The sequence below is a fragment of the Pleuronectes platessa genome, chromosome 24 (assembly GCF_947347685.1).
Source record: "Pleuronectes platessa chromosome 24, fPlePla1.1, whole genome shotgun sequence".
Lineage (NCBI taxonomy): Eukaryota > Metazoa > Chordata > Actinopteri > Pleuronectiformes > Pleuronectidae > Pleuronectes > Pleuronectes platessa.
The window spans coordinates 9,623,155-9,647,498 of record NC_070649.1 but is presented as its reverse complement, the minus strand read 5'-3'; the positions used below and the strand labels follow the sequence as shown (position 1 = coordinate 9,647,498).

General features: G+C 43.4%; 1 protein-coding gene across 1 annotated transcript in view; it reads right to left on the bottom strand.

Annotated features, from left to right (window-relative positions):
• Positions 1-24,142, bottom strand: part of LOC128431244 (E3 ubiquitin-protein ligase Midline-1) — a 35,437-nt gene extending 11,295 nt beyond the window's left edge. Inside the window, exons 1-3 of the mRNA XM_053417506.1 lie at positions 23,922-24,142; positions 11,618-12,411; positions 2,403-2,498 (exon numbers count right to left, since the gene is read on the bottom strand). Coding sequence (XP_053273481.1) covers positions 2,403-2,498; positions 11,618-12,343 — 822 coding nt within the window. The 5' untranslated portion in view covers positions 12,344-12,411; positions 23,922-24,142. The remainder of the gene's footprint in view (positions 1-2,402; positions 2,499-11,617; positions 12,412-23,921) is intronic.
• Positions 24,143-24,344: the final 202 nt, after the last annotated feature.

The following is a 24,344-nucleotide window of genomic DNA, read 5'->3' as shown; positions in this document are numbered from 1 at the left end:
TTTCTCTCTGGCACGGCGTCGCCAACAGAAACAATTTGCCACCTGGATCACATCTCGGTGCTGATGTGAGACGTGCTGAGCTCCGAATGTGAGCCGAGCTGTGCAGGGTGGCTGCATGTGCATCTGTCTCCTCGGCACCGCTAATTGGTTTCTTCTTCATGGGGAAAACTTTATTTTTTCTCTGTGAAAAGTGTGTATACTGTGTATGTATGTGCATTATCTCGCACAATATATTATTGTGTTTCCGACAACTTCAGTTAAATCCAAATGGACCTGTATTACATTGGTATTTTTCAGTTTCCATCAAAGCTCTAAATGCACTCTCTCTAACATCTGATGACTGTTAACCCCCGAGAACTCAATGTGACGAAAGGCGACGGGCTCACATATTGTTCATCTGTATGGCAAAGCCACCCACAAGGCAACAGAGACTCACACATATTGTCATGTACACACACACATGCACGGTAAGGTTAATATTTGGAGCATCCTGTGACTGTGGGCAGAGCCTTCTGGAGCATATGATCAGTGTGACAGATTGCTCCCCCCGACTGGGACACACGGTGAATCACACACACACACATGCACACGCGCACGTCGACAAAACTTTCTGCAGGGAAGGTGAGTTCAAACTTAAGAGGCCTCATGTTCTGCCCATCACTCCAACTCGACATTAGTGCAGCATAAGCATTTTAGCTTTTAGGCCATGCAGTGAAGGATCATTAGATTGCATTGAACTAGATGTGGCGCCACTGATTGTGGTCTCTGCAACTTTTTCAATTTCAATAACACTTGTATCACACATACACTCACATAGAGTCTCAAAGATATCAGGGAGTCTCAGCAGCCATCTCCTGAGAGGCTTTGGAATAGATCAGTGTGATTTGAAATATTCAGAAAGCTGCATCAACAGCACGCCAAGCTGCCTGTGCAGTGCTTCTCCTGAGTGACCCTTATTTATTTAGCTCTGCGTTTTAGTCCTGTCACATCTTTATTTTTGGCTCAGTTCAAACACCTTCATCAACTCCTGGTGCAAAATGACTTTTTCTCACCTATAGACAATGTGTTATCACAGTTGCATGGTGTAAGGCTTTAGAGTGTGTTGTGAAACCGTACTGTACGTGCAGCCATAAGGCACTAGGCGGAAAAATAGGTCATGCTTTTTCTTTTTTCTTTTTCACTCCTTATGTGCATCATTTATTCACCTCACATTTTTTTTTGAGGAGATCGTCTGCAATTTCTTTCCTTTGTGATAATCGAAAGAAAATGTCTGCGTCATTAGAATTTGCCCTCCCGCCGTAGCTCACAGAAAAACAACACAAAATGCACTTTGCCCCCCAAAGAATCTCCTCACTAAATCCCAATCCTCTTTTCCTTGCAGCGTGTGTAGGTTTTGCCGGGCAGAGAGCAGGTTCTCCATTATTTCTGAACAAAGATGTCAGTGCCTTTTAACCCCGTGGCGTTGCTTTATTTAAAGCTTCTTAGTGGGCTAGTGTAACATGAACAGGCAGGATCAGCGCAGATTTGCCTTATGTAGCCGACAGAATACCCGGACATGTACAAACTTTATTATCTATACATTATATAATATATAATGAGTTATCACAAAAACAACTCGAATGCTGCTCATGCAATAATGAAACTGAGGAAAAGAAGTAGAACTTAATATGTGCACATTTCAGAATATCCAGTATAAGTCATTATCAACTGATGCCAAATTGCACATTTTCACATTAATCTATAACAATCTATATAAAATCTACGCTTAACCATGATAAAATGTTGGCATGAAAATGGGATTCGAGGGAAATAATTATTTTAAGCATTTATAGAATATTTTATGTAATAGTTTTATAATAGTTTATAGCTATTTTTTTCTCGAAGGAAAGGGTAAATCATTAGCTTTTTTAACTTCAAGTCGAAAAGCAAATTTTTAATATACATGAATAATATTGTATATTAAAAAGTATGATTAAAAACATAAGAATGCAATGAGAACATTTCAATATGTTACATTTACTTAATAAATCGCTTAAATGACATTCTACATATTATTGCTAACTGCTCAGGTGTAAAATACAGTATGTTTTTAAACAGTGTTCTCATACTATACCGCCCCAATTAGCTGCTAAACTATAGCAGCATGCTAGGCCAAAGAACACTGATCTCAATCTCTGAGTCATGCTACACGTGAGACTGTGGTTAAATCATTAGCGAATGTGAAATTGATAAATCTTAACTCATCAAATACCAAATACCACATTCACAAACACAGCAAATATTAAAAATGCTACTTATTTAGCAGCATTTCAAACATCCCAAAGAACCGATTACATCACTATATGAAATGCAAAGATCCGGAATAATGTGTGTGGTGACCTGAGAGGACCACTGGGACTCACCTCTACATGTTGACACGTCTGGATCAGTTTCCCCATTAGGGACTCCAGCTCGTTGTTCCTCTTGATCAAATTAGTCAGGTTGGAATCCAGCGCTTGCTGCAGCACAAAAAAAAAAACAAACACAAGACAACAAAGTGAATAAATGAAACGAATAAACGTCAGAAACAGAAATACAAAGAAACAGAACTGGATCCCAGAGCTGGTAAATCAAAGGTGCATAGAAAAAGACCAACAGATCTTTCCCCTTAGGTTTATCTTCTAACACGAGGCAAAGACATTGTAAAACAACCCTCAGGTGCTACATCAGGAAACACAAAAAGTTGTAAAACAAGTGGAACAACTACACTTTAAAAAAAAAGGCATAAGAAAACGAGAGAGAACATGTTTGCTATTCTTAGGTCAAACTGCACTGATGAATCAAAGGACCAGCTCCTCTTCTGCAACAACCCCCCAAACAGTTGCACGTTATCCCCCCCCCCTGCACTCGGAAAGGGTGCGTTTAGGGTTCCACATACCTCTGAGCGCGGGTGATACCCCTCATCCCTGTACTGCCTCCTCATCCTTGCCCTGTCCGAGCCTCCGACCGGAGAAGCCTACACTAGGAGAGGATGCGACTGGGAGAGCCACTCCACTGAGCACCAAGCCATGCGCAAACCCGGCCGAGCGGCAAATTAGGCATCAAGAGCTCTCCCCCTACAAGAGCATGCAGCAGCGCTCTCGGGCTAACGAACCGGCAAACAGGTGACAGCGCGTCAGCCCCGTCCCACAGCGCTCCTCCCTGTCTTCCTTTTCCTTCCCTGCCTCTTTTCCCCCCCTCTTTTCCCCCCCCTTTCATCCGCCCGGGCACAAGCTGTCTCTTTTATTTCTAAGACCATCATATTATTGCCAAACCGAGCGTGCTTAAGCCGCTCTGATGGCACGACGTCTCCACTGTCCCGCTCAAAACCGTGTTCCCGATGAATTTTTAAGCTCAGACTCGCTGAACGCCGAGACTTTGGCTGGGACACAGGTGCATGCATTGGTTTTGCATTTGGATAAATCCTTTTAAAATGCAGTTTCAAGCTGCTTCACTTCAAATTAAGAACTATCTAAATAACTGTACTTAACCTGCAACCACTTTTTAGCCGCAGCAGGGTAAACAGCACCACGTTTGTGTTGTTGTGCTGCAGATTAACAAGGAGTTGCCCCAGAAGGAATAGTGAATAACCAACAACAGTAAGCACAGATAGAGATGGTGGGATATGTGTAGCCCTCTGTGTGTGTGTGCGTGTGTGTAGTGGCAATGGGGGGGCTTAATGGATGGCCTTAATACGGCAACGACACACAAAAGCAGCATAAAGGTCTGCTCGGAGTGAGAGGAATATGACACTGACATGGTATTATCATCCGCAGAGATAAAAATAAACTAAACCTCTTAAAGGATGATGATGAGGACAAGAATCACAACAGCATGTCAGCATCACGTGTGTGCAGCACAATGCATGCATTCGTAAATGCAAAGAGAATACAACATGTGCCATTGTATGTATACCAACATACAAACTTTACATGTCTACACGCTCATAAATACACTGCGACATGTAAACACTTGGGAGCATCGGGTCAGGGATTAAAGAAAATAAAACCTGCTGTCAGTCTCTGTGTGTGTGTGTGTGGGGGGGGGGGGGGGGGGGGGCAGATTTGGGCATTCATGGGGTTAACCCATATCTACTGAGCCCCATGTTGCCAGCGAGTATCACTGGATGGGATCTGAGCTGCTGTCAGATTGATCACCTGTCCAAGCTACTTGTTCTCTCTCTTTCTCTCTCTCTCTCTCTCTCTCTCTCTCTCTTCTGATGCCAGCCCAAGGCTTGATTCTCTGACTGTGTGTATGTGTACAGTTAATCTCTGCTTTGGACCGACTGAGCTGAGCCATTTTTGATTTGATGAGTCTTTAGAGATGCAGTCAGCCACTGGATTCAGATGGTGTTGAGCTGTATGGATGCAAATCTTATTTAGAACAATTCATGTGCTGTGGACTTACACGGTACATAAGCAATTTCTTTTATTTTTACTACTCTACCCTTATTGGCTATTTATTCTGTGGATAAGTATTTTACATATTCAATTTAACATAACATAAAGAAGACAAATCATAAACGCAGGAAAAGAGAACATTTGAAATAACAGCACAATATTATGTGACAACCCAGCAAGATTAAGAAGACAGTATATTATATTACATATCAATTAACAGGCCCCAATGTTATGTTATATTTTAGTTGCCCTCTTACAGTATTGATGGTGGTGTTTTATTACTTAATTATGTTCAAAGGGTGGCTACCACAGTAGAAAGTAAAAGCACTATCATCCTCCTGTTAAGAGTGTAGGATATAATAAGTGAGTTATTTTAAAAATGCACCAATGTGTGAACTGCTGTTTATAATAAGCATTGTTTCAAAGGGCAAAGGTCAATTCAGCCTTGCACATATATTGCATGAGAGGTCGTTAGCTGAGTTTAGCTGAATCAAGCCCCCCCGTGATCCAACATAAAAATAAAGAAGATACAATTAGCTGCAGTTATTAAATAAAGTAATAAGATGTACAGCGTTTAAAACATAAAGCCTTAAACCTAAAGAAAGGATGAGTCATCATCTTCTTATCTGAAGGATGTTAAGGGGAGAGCAGCAGAGTAATTTGAATACTGAGGTTAAAGAGTCTTTAGCGATTTAAAATCTTAAAATGTATCATACATAAAATGGAGAAGCGAAGCGTAGCAGGGCTGAAATAGGAGTCATGTGGTGTCTTGTCTTTGTTTAAGTTAAGTTTGGGAGCTGCATTCTGATCAAATGTCCAAAAAAGGGAATTAAACCTCCACAGAGAAAACTCTCCTCAGAGAGCAGCAGTGTTTTGAGGCCACTTGAAATGTAAACACACTTCTAAAAATAGGATTTGTTTTGCAAAGTGGGATTGGCTCACAGAAGTCAACTCCAGTTTTTTGACTGTGTGTTTGTGTGTGTGTTTTTCTTTCAACAGGAGACATGGTTCCCTCCACAGCATCTGCTCTTAATCAGTGGGAGGCTGCTGTGCTGCAGCAGACTCAGATCCTCGCACAGCTTCTCCTTAGATCACCCAACAAGAAGCCGCTCTTTGAAACCCAACTTTGCATAATGTTTCATCGGCTGACGCCGTCTTTTTCAGCTTAAAAATAAAAATTGCATGGCTCCATATTCCACAATATAAAATCATGTTCGTTTTTTTTTTTCCCTTGTTGATATTTTGCCACCTTATTGTACATATTAGACTGGATAAAATCAACCTCGAGGCAGTGCTAATTAGATAGGGTATATCACACAGACACACTAACACACACACAAACTCACACACACATAGGTAGCCAGCTGAACTTCAGACGAGCTGCTTCTTTTCAAGATTTGCCGTGACACTAAGCAGGATTGTGTTCACAGAAATTGTCGCTCAACCGACAGAATTGCACTCCGCTCCTTACCTCGTTGCCTATATATACACAAGTGTGAGTGTGTGTGTGTGTGTGTGTCTGTGAGAGTGAAACCTTAGTCACACAGCTGAAGTCAGAATCTTGTGTGAGAGAACAAAGGTGCACAGCCGAGCAGCAAGGTATAAATTAAAGCAGCAAGAGTGAGACACACAAAGAGAGGATTCATCATTTATTTGTCTACCGCGCTTTACAGTGTGTCCACATTCATCCACACTGTTGTGTTTGTGTCTCAATGCTGAGTCATCGTTGCGTCGGGCGGTATGTATTTGATGGACGGCGCCGGTGTGGCTTTGCTCAACACAGAGTTGTTCCCCCCCCTCGGTAAATTGGAAACGATGTTTGTGTGTGTCTGAAAACACAATCAGAGGACTGCTGCAGAAACAAGGAGTCAAAAGCAAAGCACGGCGGAGGGAGAGAGAAACGGTAACACAACGGGGGAGGGACACTGCACCGGGGGGAGGGAATGTGGAGACGATGGAGTGTGTGTGATTGTGTCGGAGAGACAACGGAGGCCTCAAGCAAAGGGAACGCTCAGTACAGACTGCAAGAGAGTAGACGCTGCTGCAAAGTGCACTGTAAATTCTAAAGTAATGGCTTTCATTTAAAGAGAGAGAGAGAGTTCTCTTTTGAGACGGCCTTGGTTGTTTTCTTTTCAGAGGACTATGGAAGGTGGTTTATCTTCAGGGAAACCAAGACTGACAGTGCATTCAGGGGATCCTCATCAGCTTGTAAAAAACAATATATCCATGAAAGTGATGGTTCACCTCAGTTCATATAGTAAAGTTAAAGACATAACTTCCAGTTTGTTTTTCGTAATGGGTTGTGGCTTGCGTATATAGGAGCCCAGCGAGCCTCCAGAAATCTGGAGTCCAGGATTTAGGTTTGCTGCCAACAATAGAATCAATATTTTTACGTTGAAAATCTTTAGAACAACTCCAAAAACCTTTTGTACGTGACTTGACTGGCCCCCAAACATCTGTGACCTTTGATCTTGAGTCCTCTGATCTTGGCACTTGGAATTGATCCTGTGATCATGCCTCTAAGTGTCCAGAACATCTATGGAGAGCCTTTGATTAGCATTGATGGATGTTATGTCACCGTGTATTTAACCAACCGAAAGTACAACTTGTTCATCACTTCTTGAGTTTGTAGTATTTTTTGTTGGTGCAGCACTTTAATTATTCACTTTAAGTGAAGATTGACATAGTGAAGGATCACATTTTTAACCCTAACCCTAACCCTAACCTTAACCCTACCAAGGTAATTTCCTGTATGTGTAAATATACTTGGCAAATAAAATAATTCTGATTCTGAGTCAGTGTTTTCATAATATAAGTGATGAACGAGGCTGCCGGAGGACATCAAAGGTAAATATTGTGCTTATCTGCGAGGCTTTGAATCAAAGGTGACGGTTGGTGTCTGGTCATGTTTTATCGCACACGTCGGTGCTTAATAACCCAAAAGTATGTTGTTTCAACACCAAAGGACAGTTGATAAAGCAAATGGACCGCTGCATAAACATGACACACCCTGTGGATGAAACCAAAGCTGACACACACACTCACACACACACACACTCACTCGGTGGCTCCCATCTTTTATCCTCAAGGTTCTTTCTCCTCAGACCCAGAGCCAAGGACTTTAAAAGCCATTTCCAGCCGCCTTCGCCGTCAATTTCCTGTGACGGGGGTAATTTTATCTCTGAAAAAGGATGGGCGTTCCCACAATAACCTCCATGGCTCTTATCAGACTCAGCACCACTGCCACCGAAAATAGGAAAACTATTCCAATCATCTAATATTCTTCTTCTTTTCAGTTTTTTTCCCCCTCCTGGGCCAAGTGGGGATATTTCAAATTCTAGCAGAGCAAAGCCAAAAAAGTGAGATGTATGAAATGATGTGGAAAATATGACCAATAGACTGTCAACCATCAAATCTGAGTGATATGTTAAGTATTTCAAATTCAACCCTTAGTTTGACCTGACACCGAGGCTTCCGTGCCTTTAGCAGCTCCTCCTCCGTTAAGTTCCCGTAAAGTTTTCTGTCCCCATGAATAAAAAATGATAATGTGTTGTTGTGCATGAATATTGCATGGCAGTCGGGTTCTTTCCCGTGGTAATTAGCTCAGATCGCGACCTCAATTTATCTCCTTCCCTGTTTATATAACAAGTCAAAAGATGTCACAAAATCCTGCATTTTAGATCTTAATTCAGAAAAAAAAGTTACATTTTGTGAAATCATTCAAACTGGGGGATTATTGCAATTAAAACAGACACATTTGTTCTTTGTCCAACGGCTGTAAAACAACATTCATTGTTAACACGGGGCTTGTGTTGCATAATCATAATTAAACATGACTGTTGTCAAGAGTTGTTCGCAGCGTGTGTTTTCACTGCGTGCTTTTTACTTAATGTGTGGCACGAAGCAGATTTAAAAAAAAGGAAAATGTGTTTTCCTGAAATGAATTAAAATGGAGCGAACTGACGTGTACAGAACTCGGCTAAGTCAGAAACAGAATTCAGCCCGGGGCAGAGAACTGTTAAAGCTTCACTGTAACTGAAGATACAGAGAAGAGCGAATAGAAAACTGGTAATATTTAATGGAGTCAAGTGAAATCTTATAGATGTTTAATTCAAAGTCAGCTTTCCATCATGAAAATGTATTCATATTCACATATATATATGTATTATATGTCCTAAATTTACAGATATCATTTGTATTCTTGATTGCAAATATCCGAAACAAATACTGGCTGAGATTACTGTGCCAAATCTTTAAAGAGCACCGTATGTAGTCTTGACATTTCCTTTTAAATATCAAAAAGTCACATGTTGCATATGTTCCATTCCTGTATAGTGCTGTACTGTGGGGCTGTGAGGGTCATCGGGGCTAGTGGGGTATCGAACATCATGTCGTGTGTCAGCCGGCTGGTGAATGCGGTGGAACAGGTGGTCAAATCCCCTCTAACATTTGTGTGTTCTGCGTGTGAGACAGGAGGTTCTGTGTGTCTTTCATCAGATTAGTGTATGGATAGAGCACATGCATGTGTGTGTGCGTGTGCGTGGTAGAAAGGTTAATGAAGCAGTCATATGAGCTTTGTTTACCCATCTGCTCTAAATGCCCTCAGAGTATTGTGACTTAGGTCAAAGAGCAGCACATGGTTCATTCGTTCTGGTTTCTGTTTTTTTCCCCGAGCATCTTACGACCCTGAAGACATAGGGTTTCTCAGTTTTTCTTTTTCACATAAGAAGAGAACAACATCGATACGCCTGACATGAATTTTGACATTTTCCTGCAGTGTGAGTCAGTCAAGGTTAAAAGAATACCAACGTTGCCAGAGGGGAAGAAAGGTGATATTTACTTTGCATCCTCTGAGTGCTCTTAATGCATCTCTAATTATTTGTTAATATTTCAGAATAATCACATATTTCCTTCCAGCTTTTTTATGTTCAGCTGCGTGTGCACAAAATCCTCAGGCACCCGATTTCAATTCAAACCTATAGACTGGAGTTCAACAAGTGTAAAGCACATGCTAGCATCACCTGTGCTTCACATGTTCAGCCTCTCATGCTACCCTCAAGGAGGTTTCTTGTGGGGGGGAACACATGTGCTGCCTGAGTAATGCACATACAAGGATTTCTAGTTTGTGCAGTAAAAAAGCATCTCACATTTTGTATGCAGACACATGTAATATATGGCAACCAGGTATAAATCTGCTCCTGCTTAGTTAGCTCTATAATTAGCCTGTATGATAAATGCTGACCTGCGTTGTCTCTGCAGATGAATGGAGGGAGAGGGAGGTTCAGGAGATAAGCTCGATAATTAGAAACAGAGACGTGATAATTAGACGATGCGCCGACCTGTAACTCTCCTTGCTAATTATTCTTCTCTGCCTAAATGTGCTGAAACACGCAAGGTGAGACGGTTTAAAGACACGAAGCAGCTGGGAAGACGAAAGACGTCAAGACCCATCAATCTAAAGCCGGAGAAATAAACCAACCAGCAGAGGGCATGTAGTAATAGACGGGGACAGTGCATTAGGGTCTAGATCTAGATTTGAGATGACCCCAGGGGAATAATGACCAATGTGTGAGAAGATGTCTTTTTTTAATTCTTTGGAGAAAGAAAGAAAACAGTGGAAATTGAGGGTTATACTAACACATTTAGGCTCAGTTGAATGTAAAACAAAACCAGTAATTACTGTGGTAGAATATGATACAGCTGCTGGTTCCACATAACACACAGCAATTATGTTCCAGTAACAACAGAATCAGGACTTTTTTTTTTTTTTTTTTGCGTATCACTCCTTCTCCGAGGACTTATTACAAACTCTTTCACACTTGAACACGTGTGTCGAGCATTTGTTTCTCATCGGGGTCGCGCCGTGGCATTTCATTTAACGAGGTGCAAGAACACTGGCAGGGAGTTGGCTATTGCTGGAAATGTTCATTAAGTAAACATCACATCACGCTCTGTGAGAATATCTGTAACGTGAAACTCATGTGTGAGACAATCAGCACATTTTATGTTTCTTTAACCAAATGGTCGAGTTGCACCTCAACAAATCTGCTGGACAAATATTGTTTTGTGCAACCGACAGTCCATACTAAATCCACACTATTTAGAAGCCAGAATAAAATAAGACAAATACCTTATTTTTGTCTGAACATTTTTCAAGGATTCACTATTCAAATTATTTAAAACATTGGAAATGCTATACATTACGGTAAATGTACCTGTCACTGGGATTAACCCTCTGACTGAAACTGTTTATGATAAGATAAGATAATACTTTATTAGTCCCACAATAAAAATTGACATTGATGATCGTAAATTTGCAATGTTGAATATGAATAATATCTACACAAAATAAATATGAGGAAGTCATTGGTATTAGTATATCTTTTAAAAAATAATTAAAAAAAAGGCAATTTAAAATGTAATATTTTATATTTTTTACTATCAAGATCAAAGTGTGATTTTTTATATGTTTGTTAAATACACACTATGTTTATTTAGCTTTAATTATCTGACAAGTTTCCTCAACTAAGACATATAGAGTTAGAGTTGTTGTGAAAAAGGGCTGATTATTAGATTGTTAGCAGCATCCTGTGGACATTTCAGGTATTATTTTCATCCCCTCACGCTCTAGGGTAACACACACACACACACACACACACACACACACACACACACACACACACACGCACACACTTTACTGCCTCTAAAGCCATTACCAGCATATTCTCATAGCCACGCTCAATTAAGCCCACCTACACCCAGCAGGCAATTGTCTCTCGTTAACCTTCAACCTCATTGAAGACGCCATGCCTCGTCACTAATGACACTCCCCATATTCACCGTGAGCACATGCCTCCCAATACCCTCCCGGCACCCGGGCATGGCGGAGTGATTAGGCTAATTGCTTAATTATTCAGGAGAGATAATAAGTCAGCGTGAGATGATACAGATCTCACTTGATAATTGAGCGAGATACCTGGGTGAGGATAATGGGGAAATATCACACACTGCAGAGCGGAACCAAATTAAAGTTTAAAATTCATTATTCGGCGCGTGTAAGATAAAGAATGGGTTGAGTCCCCGAAACCTTATCTGGCCTCAGAATGAATCTGACTCGGTGTTAATAGGAGGAAGTGGGTGTGTTTACAGAATTCAAGGCCAAATGAGGAAATAATAAAACAGAACTCTGCCGCGCTCACCTTGAGTTTCTCATAGCGGTCACTGAGTGCTGCCACCTGGTGGTCCCTGTGCCGCCCGACCAGCTTGCACAGCGAGCAGATGAGCTGGTCGTCGGTGACACAGTACATGTTCACCTTCTCCTCGTCGTGCTCCAGACACTGGAGCCCTCTGAGGTGGGAGTCCGGCATGGGCTCGATGAGCCGGTGGCCCGTGAACGGCTTCTTGTTGGGGTGCGTCGCCCGGAGGCATTCCTCGCAGTACGACACCTCACAGGTCACGCACGTCTTGACGGCGTCCTGCGGGGGGTCCTGCTCGCAGAACTGGCACTGGACCGGCTCGGGAGGGGTGCCCGGGCTGGACATGGCGGCGCTGACTGGGACCAGGGCCAACCGGTCTCTTCCCTCCTCGCTGGGAGAGTTGGGCCCGCTGTGGGGCGCGGGCAGTGGCAGCGGCAGAGGCAGCCCGGCTGAGGATGAGGCCCGCTGAACTCGATCGATAATGTTCTGCAGGGTGACGTTTCTCTTGAGGCCTTCCAATCCACGCTCAGGACTCAGAGAAATAACATACCTACAGGTAGGGCACTGGAAGGCGCCGATGCTCTGAACGGATTCGTTGGTGGCGCAGTGGGAGACGAGGATGCGATGGGCGCAGCCGAAGCAGAGGCTGTGGGCGCAGGGGAGCAGAAGTGGGTCTTCAAACAGCTCCAAGCAGATTGGACAGGTCAGCTCTGACTCCAGAGTGTCCATCCTGCTCACAGGAGGCCAGGCGGGACCGGACGCAGCGTCAGCGAAATCCAGAAGAGCTGCTCAGCCGTCTGCAGGCCCGACACGGGGAGATAGACGAGAGGAAAAGAGGAGAAAGAGAGTGGGGGGGGGGGGGGAGGAGAAAGAAAGCAGAGGGGATTTGTGATTAAATGGTGTGAAACGGCTTACTTCTCACTGCTTTCTTGGGAGGGCTTATATCTTAATGGGGCAGACCACTGGGTGGACTTGCAGTGTTAAGTGCTGGATTTTTCTACCGCTGCATGAAAACCCGAAAATGGGAGAAAGTGATATTTTCAAAGACGAGTTCAAACAGATTACCTAAAGCTCAGCATGTTTTATCACAATACGTTAGGATTCGATTGTCTGCACACAAAGCCTAATAATGTGAATGTGACACAGAGAAGTAACTTTTCTTATTGTCAAAATAGCAAAGCAGGATGAAGACGAGAACATTGATGCAGATCTTCCGTGAAATGATTAAATAATAAAATAGGTAGACGTCAGAGAACAACCGCCCAGGACTCCCACACAATGCATGTGTTCAAGATCCACAAAATATGAAGCCCTATTTTCTGTGACAAAAAACACACACACATCATCATCATTCAGTGATTACAACATTATCAGAATAAGGCAGCACTGCAGCTGTGTCCTGATGGATGAAATTGCCATCGTTTGAATACAACTGAGACTTTTGTTTTTAATCCCCCGAGCGCTCGTGTGGCATTGACAGCTGCAGCCACAGCTGTACTCAGTCGGGTGGAAGGTGCACGTGTCCATTAACTGCTTCTGACTCTTGGTTTCCATCTGACCCCGGTGTGCTGTTATAGTGTGTCGCTGAGTTAAAGCGGGGCAGTCACCTGCGTGGAGTGGTGGATTAAGTTTAAATTGTGTTCGGCTTTTTACAAACAGCCCACTGACTCTTCAGGGCCTTTCAATAAGGACAGAGCTTTCGAGAAAAGTAACTTTACACTTTCATACGTGACCTCAATCTACTAAAAAAAAAAATTGTTATTATAATCAAATAAATATCCTAGAGCAAAGTATGGTTTAGAGTGATTAGACTAGCTGGGGAAAATGATGGTATTCAAATCTAAGTTTGTTCAAAAGTTCACTTTTTAATCTCTCACACTCAGTTTGTGGCAGTGACTTTTGATTTCTTTCTTTGAAGATTAGATGAAACCCAAACAAACACTTTAAGGAAATACAATCAGTTTAAGATGAAGTAAACGGCTAAGCAAAGAACAAAAATGTAGATAAGACGAGCACAAAGCTATTCAAGATAACACAACACAAAAATCAAGTTTTGGGGAATTGGCGCGAATTGATGGCAAAGCAACAAAGAAAGTACAGATAGGTTTTTTCTCTCTCTCTCAAGCTATTTGAACATTATCAGCCAGACATGGAAATCAATACTACAAATAATCCTCCAATTAATTCAGTTTCAGAAAATGGCAAAGAGGGAAAAGAAATGCTTATATCCGAGGCAGCAGTGTTTTCAGCAGATGTCACTGTTTACTGAGCTTTGAGGCCTCGGCTGCATCGGAGTGAACCACTAACAGAAAATCCCTCCCACTCCTTCTCCAACCGTCTTTATGCATGGCTTCCTTTCATCGCTGGATTCAAAATAAGAAAAAAACTGCTGCAGATAAACTGTCCCCCGCTTGAGCCCTCTGCAGCCCGGGCACCTTGTGTCGCCTGTGATATTTGAAGGCAGATAACATTGATTTGCAAGCGCAGAGGAGTTTTTGATGACCTAAATAAAAATGATGTGAGTTGAATAGTATCTATTATTTCAATATCAGAGAGGGAAATGAAACACACATGAGGATAAACTGGAGAGAGAGAAAGAGAGAGAGGATAAATACTGAATGAGATAGAGGTGATTCAGCAGCTTCAAATGAAATCACATGGGTGTGTGTGCGTGTGTGTGTGTGTTAGAGAGCGGCTGTAAACACGACAAATCCTCAGAGAGAGACACACACACACACACACATTCACACTTGTGAGTCCCTGCATTCCCGGAGACATAGTCATCACCACAGAGCCTCCCTCAGGTGCTTGTATTTCTAGAGATATTTAGCCGGTGAAGACTGAAGCTTGTTGACAGTTCCAGTAAAACCCGGGAGAGGTGTCAGGGGAACGGGATGTCATGTTACTTTTGGCCTAATGGTCAGGACGAGCAACGATAGCAGCTCCACAGTGAAATCATGACGTTTCAAAAGCTTGTGCAAGAGAGGGAAAGAACCGAGAGTAGGGCGATTTCCATATGTGTGTGTCTGTGTGTGTGTGTGTGTTGGCATCATAATCCGTCATATGTCTATGAATGATCCTTTAATCCACAAATATTTGACTGCATGCGCCATAACCTCAAGGCAAATGCTTGTTTTGCATTGGTCAACATGTCAGATAATAATGATGTAGAGACGCAGAGGAACCACCGACACAGTGTTTAAAGCAGAAAAGATGAATAATCAAAGTCATTTAAAAAGCTGCATAAATTAGTTTTGGCATAATCAAGGGTCAAATTATGATTGTAATGTTAAAATCGGTGTAGTGGCAGAACCATCCTTTTGCACAACACAAAAACTCAAAGATAACTTGCAGTGTTTCTTTCCAGCATTAGTACTTAAGCTTTAGATTTATGAGTACCCAGCATGAAATATAAACTTAAGAAACACGCTGAAATAAATGTCTCTTAAAGCAACACTATGTATGTGACTTTTTTTTACCTTGAGAATAGCAGCTTCAAAATGTGTTTGATGGGGACATAGAATAGGGACAATGAACGTCTGCTCTTGCTCTATGGTTTAAATGACGCAGATTCAATTGCCGGAGTCAGGTTCAAGAGTAATGCTAAAATGTAGTTCGGTAAGAAAGACTCAAAAGTCATTAAACGCCAGCATTTATCTTCGGTATTAAGCGATTTTAAAATCTTAAAATATGAATAATTTGTTACAGCAGGGGTTAGTCCGGGTCAAGAAGCCTGGAATTATGGGTAATATCCACCATTCAGTTTCAGGGCCTTGTGTTCTTCTCCACAAGAAAACCACTTGATCACTCGGAGCGCAACATAATTAATTACATGTGGCTGCAGAGTGCGCTGTTGCTCAGTGGAAGCCACACAGTGCTGCTTTAATGTACAAGCTTGTTTTCCTCTGCAGTCCATCCCCGTACACAACTGTCAGCCGACTAATATATAAACAGCAGACAGCATTTTACCGGAGCTGAGAAAGAAGAGAAAAATCAAGTTGCTGACGATGCCGGGGGAGTTTGACGGGGACGGAGCTGTGACAGGTTCCTTCCTGTCGGGCGGGGATGGGAAAAAGCTGACGGCCCCCTAAACAATAAAGAGAATAACTCCACCACATCCGGGAGAAGACAACCACACAGACACTAAATCCACATGGTCACACAAATCCGGAATGGCAGGTGAGACTAGGTGAAATGCCTCTCAGCACGCCATAGGTGACACTGTTGAACCACGCACCGAGGTGACAGAGGGAAGTGTTAGAAGAGAGGACCTAGAGTGGGGGAGGAAGCTAGGGGGTGGGGGGGAGGAAATTGATAAAAAATCCAAGCGAAGTTGTTTATTTTCCCACCATCGCTCTGAGCATCATGGCTGTCGGAGCTGCCACCGTGTGTGAGAGGCTCGTCTCCTGCACGCGTCAGTACCGATATTCTTCAGTGGGGGGCAACACAAAGCTGAGTGGCTAGTGGAGGAATCCTGCACTGGGTTCTTCCTCCTCCCTTTCCATGCAACTCCTCCATGTGAGCAAAAGGTTATCCTTCTTTTTTTTGTTTTTAAACCATAAAGTTAAAACATAAAAGCAGATTTCTGCAGCCATCGTTTACTGTAAACTGAAAATTTTGAATTTCTTTTTTGAGGAGAGAGAGAGAGGTTTGGAAGAGGAAGCAAAGGATGAGTTTTCGGAATATGAGGCCTGTAATGCCGGCTGCCGGCCACAGGGCCCCAGCCCCGCAGCAGGGAGCAGGGAGCAGGTGGAGAAATATGGATGTCAAATAATCCAGAAACTGAATGGTCCATTGGAATGTCCACCTTGCAAGGCTGCCAATCTGATAGGAGGCAACCATGGTGAACAGGGATGGCAGTTTGAACTTTTCATCCCGGATGCTAATTTGAAGGGGCAGCATGTTTTGGGAGATAGTCTGAAGGAGATGGACCACACCCATTTATGTGCATACTTTGGGGTTCTTATCCTTGCTGGAGTTTTCAGCTCCAAATGGGAATCGGCAGAATCCCTGTGGGATGCAACAACATCTCTGGAACACGTCCAGATTATTTCCAGGTGTATCTGCTTTGATTACAATAGCGACAGAGCTGTTCGGCAGCAGAAAGACTAGCCAGCTGAATTTCCATCATTCTAGGTTGTGGCCAGTAGCAACTTAAATAAATGCTGCCATGTGTATGAACCTTAGATGGACAAGAATACAGAGTATAGGTGCATAAAGTGCAAGAACACTTCACAGAATTCTATAAAAAAGTGATTTAGAAAAAAGACCTAATGGTTTAAGCCCCACCTTTTTTATCTGCCGACCAATAAAATCGTCCGATATAAGCAATTGAAATGGTACCCGCTTGTATTCCGATGTTAACAAATTTATTTTACAGAATAAACAAAGCAGGAAAGATTTGCATCAGGAAACAGTGTTTATTTTCCTAATTGAAGGTCCATATATTCGGTTGACTTTTATTTATTGTTATTTATAATACATGTTATGGTTAAACTATCAAATATTGAACCTCAATTATGTTAACAACCATTTTTTTTTTAAAACATAAGAATATGTCGGTATCGGAAATGTGTTATTCCCTAATATCGGCATCAAAGGTTGACAGAAAATAAAGCAACAACTCCGTCTGACAGCTTGTAACCCTCTTCATGGAGTCACTGTGACATTTCTCACACAGACAGCAATACATTCAGGTGTGTGTGCATCCCCTCATCCCTTCAGACAAATCCCTCCCTCCCTCTCTTTCTATCCCTGGCAGTTCTTATTTCTCTGCCTCTGACTGAAACAGGGGTCAAATGCTGCATCTCTATTTTGATGGTTACAAATGTCATTGCCCTGATGTTGCTCTCGGATGCCTGGTGGGTTTTTGTTTCGGGAGAAAACTTCCCGGATGGTCTCTGATCCGTGAATGTCAACAAAATAACCTTTTCAACTGAACCTTTTTTTTTTTAAGAGTTGCGTTAGCACAATATCCAACATCACTTTTTATAATTCGAAGGATGTGCAATGGCTCCTAAGTCCATGAGAACGACTAACGAATGACATTACCCCCGTCTGACTTTCGATCTGTCTTCCTGTTTGTATTATGGGCGACTCCCCCCCCCCCCCCCCCATCCCCATTAGTCTGTCGCTCCACTTCTAAATCTTTTATTAACGTCGGGTCCAAGGAGGTTGTTGCTTTTTTTTTCACTCACAGTTTAAGCTGTTAAAATTTTCATAGGGAGCTCTTTCCTTCCATTTTCTATAACTCATTCAACAAGAGCACCGGAAAAAAAATAACATGTTATTCTTTTTATGAAATGGGGAATAAAATGTGAGTCCGGAAAAAATCCATAGAGCTGCACTCTCCGTGCTGTTCTGTGGATAATTGTGAATAATTGTGGGTCTACTCAGTTTCATATTCTAATGTCCCTCCTCAAATTTTGCTTCGGGGGAATTTTTATTTAATTTCCGTTTTTGTCGAAATTAATATTTCAGCGACGCTAGCGCTCAACAAATTGAGCTGAAAAAGTTGTGCTTCTCTGATGGCTTTCCAGATTCCCCTCCCAGTAAATGACATGACATGAAGTCACACAACAATAATTCTAGAAAGCAGGGAAAAAAAGCTATTTCCCCCCCCCAACCACTCTCCACTGCAAAAAAAAAAAAAAGAGAAAAAACACATTTGTGTGGGTGATGTGAGCGGCTGTGGCAGTCCACGGAGCAGAACCGAGAAGTAGGTCATCCCGATTGACCTCGCTCACATAATCATCATCATCTGTGTGTGAGTGTGTCTCCCTGTGTGGTTGTGCCGTTCCAATCCTCGCTTAACTCACAGGAGCTGAAAGAAAGCAACTGCAAGCCGAGGGTAAATACGACAACGTCTGCCTGTCAGCCTTTTGTGATGACACGTTTTGCGGGAGAACGAATATTGGTGAAAAATTTGTAATCAAAACTGTATCTGAAATATAATGACACAGGTAATTCCTCGCAGCAACTCGCCAAGTTAAATTTGTACAAATTCGCAGATATTTGCGGTTACATCAGCCATCTTTAGTATCACATGATTAAACCTGCTCACAAACATCTCCCACATTCACAATAGGGACATGCAGAGTAAGAACCTGCGCTCAATTATTCACATTTTTATGAAAAAACGAAATAAATTATTGACATTTTTGTATGAATTATGGAACCCACTCTCTACCGCTGTGTGTGTGTGTGTGTATATAATTTTTAAACTCCCCTGTTTCTTCATCATCAAAACCCTCCCGACGCCGTCTTTACTCAAATCTGTCGCAGAATTTTGAAAGATCAACTCCGCTGCTTATGAGATTCACAAAAAAAACATAATCTGCTTTCGCAAGCAGCGGCGGATAGCGGGCGATGACAGATTAACCCTCGACCTCGCGGAGAACAAGTCGCCTTTTCAGGGTCGCGCCCTCCGTGCCAAGGTCGCCACATATTTCCCCTTCACATTGATTTTAACAGAAAGAATATGTTTGCCCTGCTGCACAGTGTGTGTAGCTGCAGCCATGCTTGAGGAGTGCTGACATTCCCCCGACAGCATTAGAGCACTTCCAGGCCAAATATTTGTATTGGCCACTGCTTGTAGGAAGCACATGGTACATCTTGCTGGGCTTGTGCTGGAGGAAAATTAATCTCATATAGTCCACAATATGCTGGAGTGAAGGTGCAGGAGCTGTGCGTCCAATTAGGACAGAGCAAGATACTTGGGTGGAGATGCTGATGCCCAAACCTAGAGCTGGGTGATAAAGAAGCTGAGAGCTTTAGATGTTGAAATTCAAAGGAGAATTAAAGTTTCCAAATCTCTCATCTCTTCACATCCTTCCCTTATCCCCCTCCTCCTCCTCTTCTTCTTCTTCTTCTTCTTCTTCTTGTTTCCTCTCCCCTGCCACCTCCCCATCTTCCTCCTCCTCACCCTGTCCATTGTAAAGCTGCACTCTCTGGGTCGTTAATAAGTTAACAACACTAACTGTTGACACACACACACACACTCTCTTTCTGACACACACACACCCACCCACACCCACCCACACACACACACACACACATATACTGCCTTTGTCTGATTCCAGACACCCTGCCATGTTGATCCCTAATCCGCTTCCTGCCACACTGGCCGTGACCAATCACAGTCTTTCATGTTCAGAAAGCGGTCAGTCACACCTAACAGGATTGGCTGGTTGTAGTCCTGGATGCCGAGGCTATTAGTGATAATGATAAAGGGTGACATTTGCGATTGCGGGTTGTCGTCGGCTGTGTGTTTGTGTGTGTGTGTGTGTGTGTGTGTGTGTGTGTGTGTGTGTGTGTGTGTGTGTTGTGGGCTCTGTCTGGGATCTTGCTTGTGTGACCCAGATCAGGCCCATTGACGCATTTGAATTAGATGTGATGTTTAGGGGCTGGAGTTTATAGGGCATAAATACAATAAGTCTGGTGTCGTCAAGGACATATTGCGACAGGGTGAATGTCGCACAACCAGACACACACACACACTGACACACAGCGCAACACACTTAACACACAGTGACGTCAAGATCGAGTGAAGAAGAAAAAACGGTGGTTAAAGGTGCAGGAGCAAAACAAGGGGGAAAACCCTCCTTAAGGTTATTAACATTTTATTTTCCACTCTTCAGATAGAAATCAAATACAGCATCGTCCCAATAACAAATCAAAAATAATAAGTACTGCAACTTATTTCAATGTGGAAGTCAATCTAAGGTTCAATACATAAGTAGAAGTATATACACTTATACTTTTATATACTTTTAATGAATCAAGGCCCAACTTGAAGTTATTCTTTGATGTATTAAACATATTCCCAAGGAGAGCTTACAGTAAAATATAAAGTAAGGATGTGGAAGGAAAGAAACTCAAAACCTTTCCTGAAAAAATTACCTTCCCCCTTTTCCAAACTTCTATTCCCCCCTTTTAATTAGTATCCTGTCCCTTATGGCTTCCTGTAGGATGATTGACTCCCCCCACACTGATTGAAATCACTGTCCTGCAACAGACACTCAAAGTAACATGATGCACTTCACTTTTTTCTGGCTTTTCTCCCTGGTGAAATCCCACTTGTGGTCCATCCCTCACCAGAATGTCTCCAGTTGATCTCAGTCGGTGGCATCACATCATTAGGATGATGGAGCATACGTGTGGAGCTCTAATCACTTTCAACGCCCCACAAATTTAGATAACGCCACCTTCCATCTTGAGTGAGTCCAAATCACATTAATGCTTGACTATCATCGCATCTATGATCTGATGTTTTCAACTTTAAAGAGCTGGTTGAGCGGAGGTGTGGGAGGAGAGCAGTGGTGCTTGAAGTTATGCGACTGCACCCTGTCGAGAAAAAACCTGTTTCTACTTCTTTTACTGTGTGACCACGGTTTAACCTCGAACATGCCTGATATGACCCCGCTACCCGACTTCACAGAGGATACTGTGTGTCATAATGCCTAACACATGGACAGCAGGGGAATGTGTTTACACTTCCACAGGGATCGTGCACATTTCTGAGCAGGGACGGTGACATTACGGGCCAAGGTGAGGCCTCACGTGATCTGTGTTTACACGAGAGGGGAGGGTATTAAACCTGCTGCTGAACTTTCATAAGACTCCAGACTGAAGGGACCCGACTTTACATCCGTCGGCCTGCAGCGGATTAACACAAAAAGCCCTGGATGCGTATCGAATGACCGCGGCATTTTCTTCAGACTAACAATCTCAGGCAGGAGAGTAACTCAAACTAAGCAGTGGCTGACACCTTCGAGGGGAAGCACTCTCAGAGACCCGCTGCAACTGTTAAAAGGTCATATTTTATCCAGTTTTCAAAGGGAAGGAGCTTGAGCTTTGTGACTTTTATTGACGGTTTTATTCGCACGTCCCTGCAGAGCAAAATGGGATTTCAGCGGTCAGCAAGAAAGCCCTAGTGCATGAAACATGATGCACAAAGCAAACTCCTTACCGTTGCCTCTTTTGCATTCAAATGAAACAAATTGTGCGAGAAGCCGGTGTTATGTTCACGGCTCAAACTCTCGGGGTTATACCTCGCTCGAGATTTGTAAAGTAATCTCGACGCTTCTGGCAACTTTAAAAGACAAAGCTATAAAAAAAAAGTTTGAGGAACCACTTATCCTCTCAACAGGCCTGCACAAGCTGCCAAGTCTCGCCGAGCCCACTGTGCTCATTGTCACCATTTCTGAAGTTCCCATGGCAACGTCGCACTCTCATCTTCCTCGCCCGGGTGATTAAAGGAACGCACTGGGCCGAACCAAATGAACCGAAGTGGAGTGGAAATAAGGGGTGTGCGTATAGCTGGAAAGGAGAACAGAATCTGGTCCGGCCCTTTGGGAGGATGTTTAGACAGCAATTAATAGTTTTCCCCCTGAAGCCTCTGAAGTGGGCGGATGCTGACGCTTTTGAAGATCAAATTAACCAATTAGAGAGAGATAAGAGTCTCGTGTGTTACACCTCCCCGGTCGGTGCTTATCAGCAACAGGCGGCAACGTTTTTCCTGAAATCAGCATCAGCACTTACACCGCTCTGATTCTTTATTAAAAATCAAGAGGGCTACCTTTTTGTTTACCTCCTACTGCCAAGACTACACAAACTGCACAGGAAAAGAAAAAAAAGACAATGCTGCCTTCACAACATTTGTCTGCAAGGTTCCCACAGTCGATCTTCAGGTCTGGGGGTGGGGGGGGATATGCTTTTCTCAAGCTCAAGGCCCTGACAAACGTTTGTGTGTATGTGTGTGTGGGGGGGGGACAGGAAACGAGACGGCGACAATACTATTGTTGCTATATCGGTCGACACCGTGACAGCCAATCAGACAAAGCCTTTTTTGTACTTCCTCGTCTGCACATGTCAAAACAAATGTGGGATGAAGCAAACTGCAAGTTTACAACTGCACAAAAGATAAATGAATACACACGTTACATAAAAAAAGTGCAATCTAAAGAATACTTCTATTAAATTCAAAGTTACACTCATTCATTGAACTCACACTGTAATGTGCAGTTACAGTGACCTCCCTCCCTCCCTCCACTTCCCCATTGTCTCGTGGATCAAACGCTGAACCTGGGTTTCCTTCATCCCTGTGAACCCAGAGCAGGTGAGAGGGATCAGCAGTGTAGTGCTCAGCCTGTGGCAGCCAGCTGTCACACACACACACACACACACACCCACACACGCCTCAGCACACACAAGACGCACACACACTTGCACACGCATGCAACGAGGCGTCCTGGACGTGCCTGGCACACAGGAGAGGCCGTGAAATTTGATTTACCCTCTGACCTCTGGACGGCTGTTAAAACCAGACACTGACAAAATATGTAGAGGGCTGCATAGCATGTGTAACTATAACACTTAGAAAATGTTGTTAAAAAGTGGCATGTGGCAAAATGTGTCCCCCCCTCCCCCCCAGCTGTTTAACTAAGGCTGTCAAATGTCCTTCCTCCTAAGTGCAAAAATGACCAAACATCCGAGACCTTTAAAACCACTCACGCTCGCTCCTAGCACTCAACTGCACACTCACACACACACACACACACACACACACACACACACATTTTAAGCATCCCTCAAGGCACCGTCTCCTGTCTTCATGTGTCTTGGGCTTGAAGCAACCTCAAAAACGCACAAACACACACAAACACAGTGGCTTTTGGAAAATTGGGTCACACAAAACAGACTTTCACACGCAGCACAGCCATAGCCACCCATTAACACATAAACACACACACACACACAAACACACACATAATTGCATGGGCTTTTTTCTAGGTAAATGATGTCATAATAAACACTGTATCCATCTCTCCTTTAAATTCTGCTTCAGTCACAGTTAACCACACGTTGCAGGAGACCAAAGCAAAACAGAACAAAGTTTCTGCTGATCAAAAGTTGCTCAGAGCTCAAATCATGACGGATTCAAACCAGCCAGAATCAGACGACTCATTCATCATCACACAGAGCAGATTGTTAAAAGCTGAAAACCCCCTGTTTCTAAATGTGAATTCAGCAACTGCTCCTGCAGAAGTTCCCCCCTCGACCATCACACACATGGCTCCACAACACTTATTGGCCGAGTCCCCGAAAGCCACTGCTCTATCATTATCATTCCTGTAATGCTGGCACTCAACTCGAACGCTCCTCGCTTCCCCACTGTGAATAATTCCTGAGTTGAGATGGAGGGTGGAGGCAGACGGGAATCCCCCGGAGAGACGCTCGCAGACTTTAGGTAAACTGCAAAAGAAGAAAAAAAACACTTCCCCCCCTCCTCATCCTCCCCTCTTACCTTCCACATGATTAAAATCCCATCTTCCACGTACAAAATGAAAAAGAGAGGAAGAGTGACAGAGGGTGGGGGGGGCGGACGGAGGCTATCTTTGGCTCCCTCTCTCCTCCGTGGGACGCAGCAGCAAAGTTGGGAGTCAGCGAGGATGTGGATACACGTCTCTATGGCTGTGTCATCACCTCATGACATGTTTCCTCCCCTGCCTGTGTAAGCCTTTCCACCCTGACCCGGCAGAGAGAGAGAGAGAGAGAGAGAAGGGACGAACTAGTGCACCGCCCCCCTCTCTCTCTCTCTCTCTCTCTCTCTCTCTCTCTCTCTCTCGCCCTCTCCATCTCCCCGCCTCTCCTCCCCCTCCCCTCTGTCCATCCCTCCCCTTCTGTTTCCCTGTATTCAAATCTGCCAGTGGCCTGCCCTGCCTCTAAG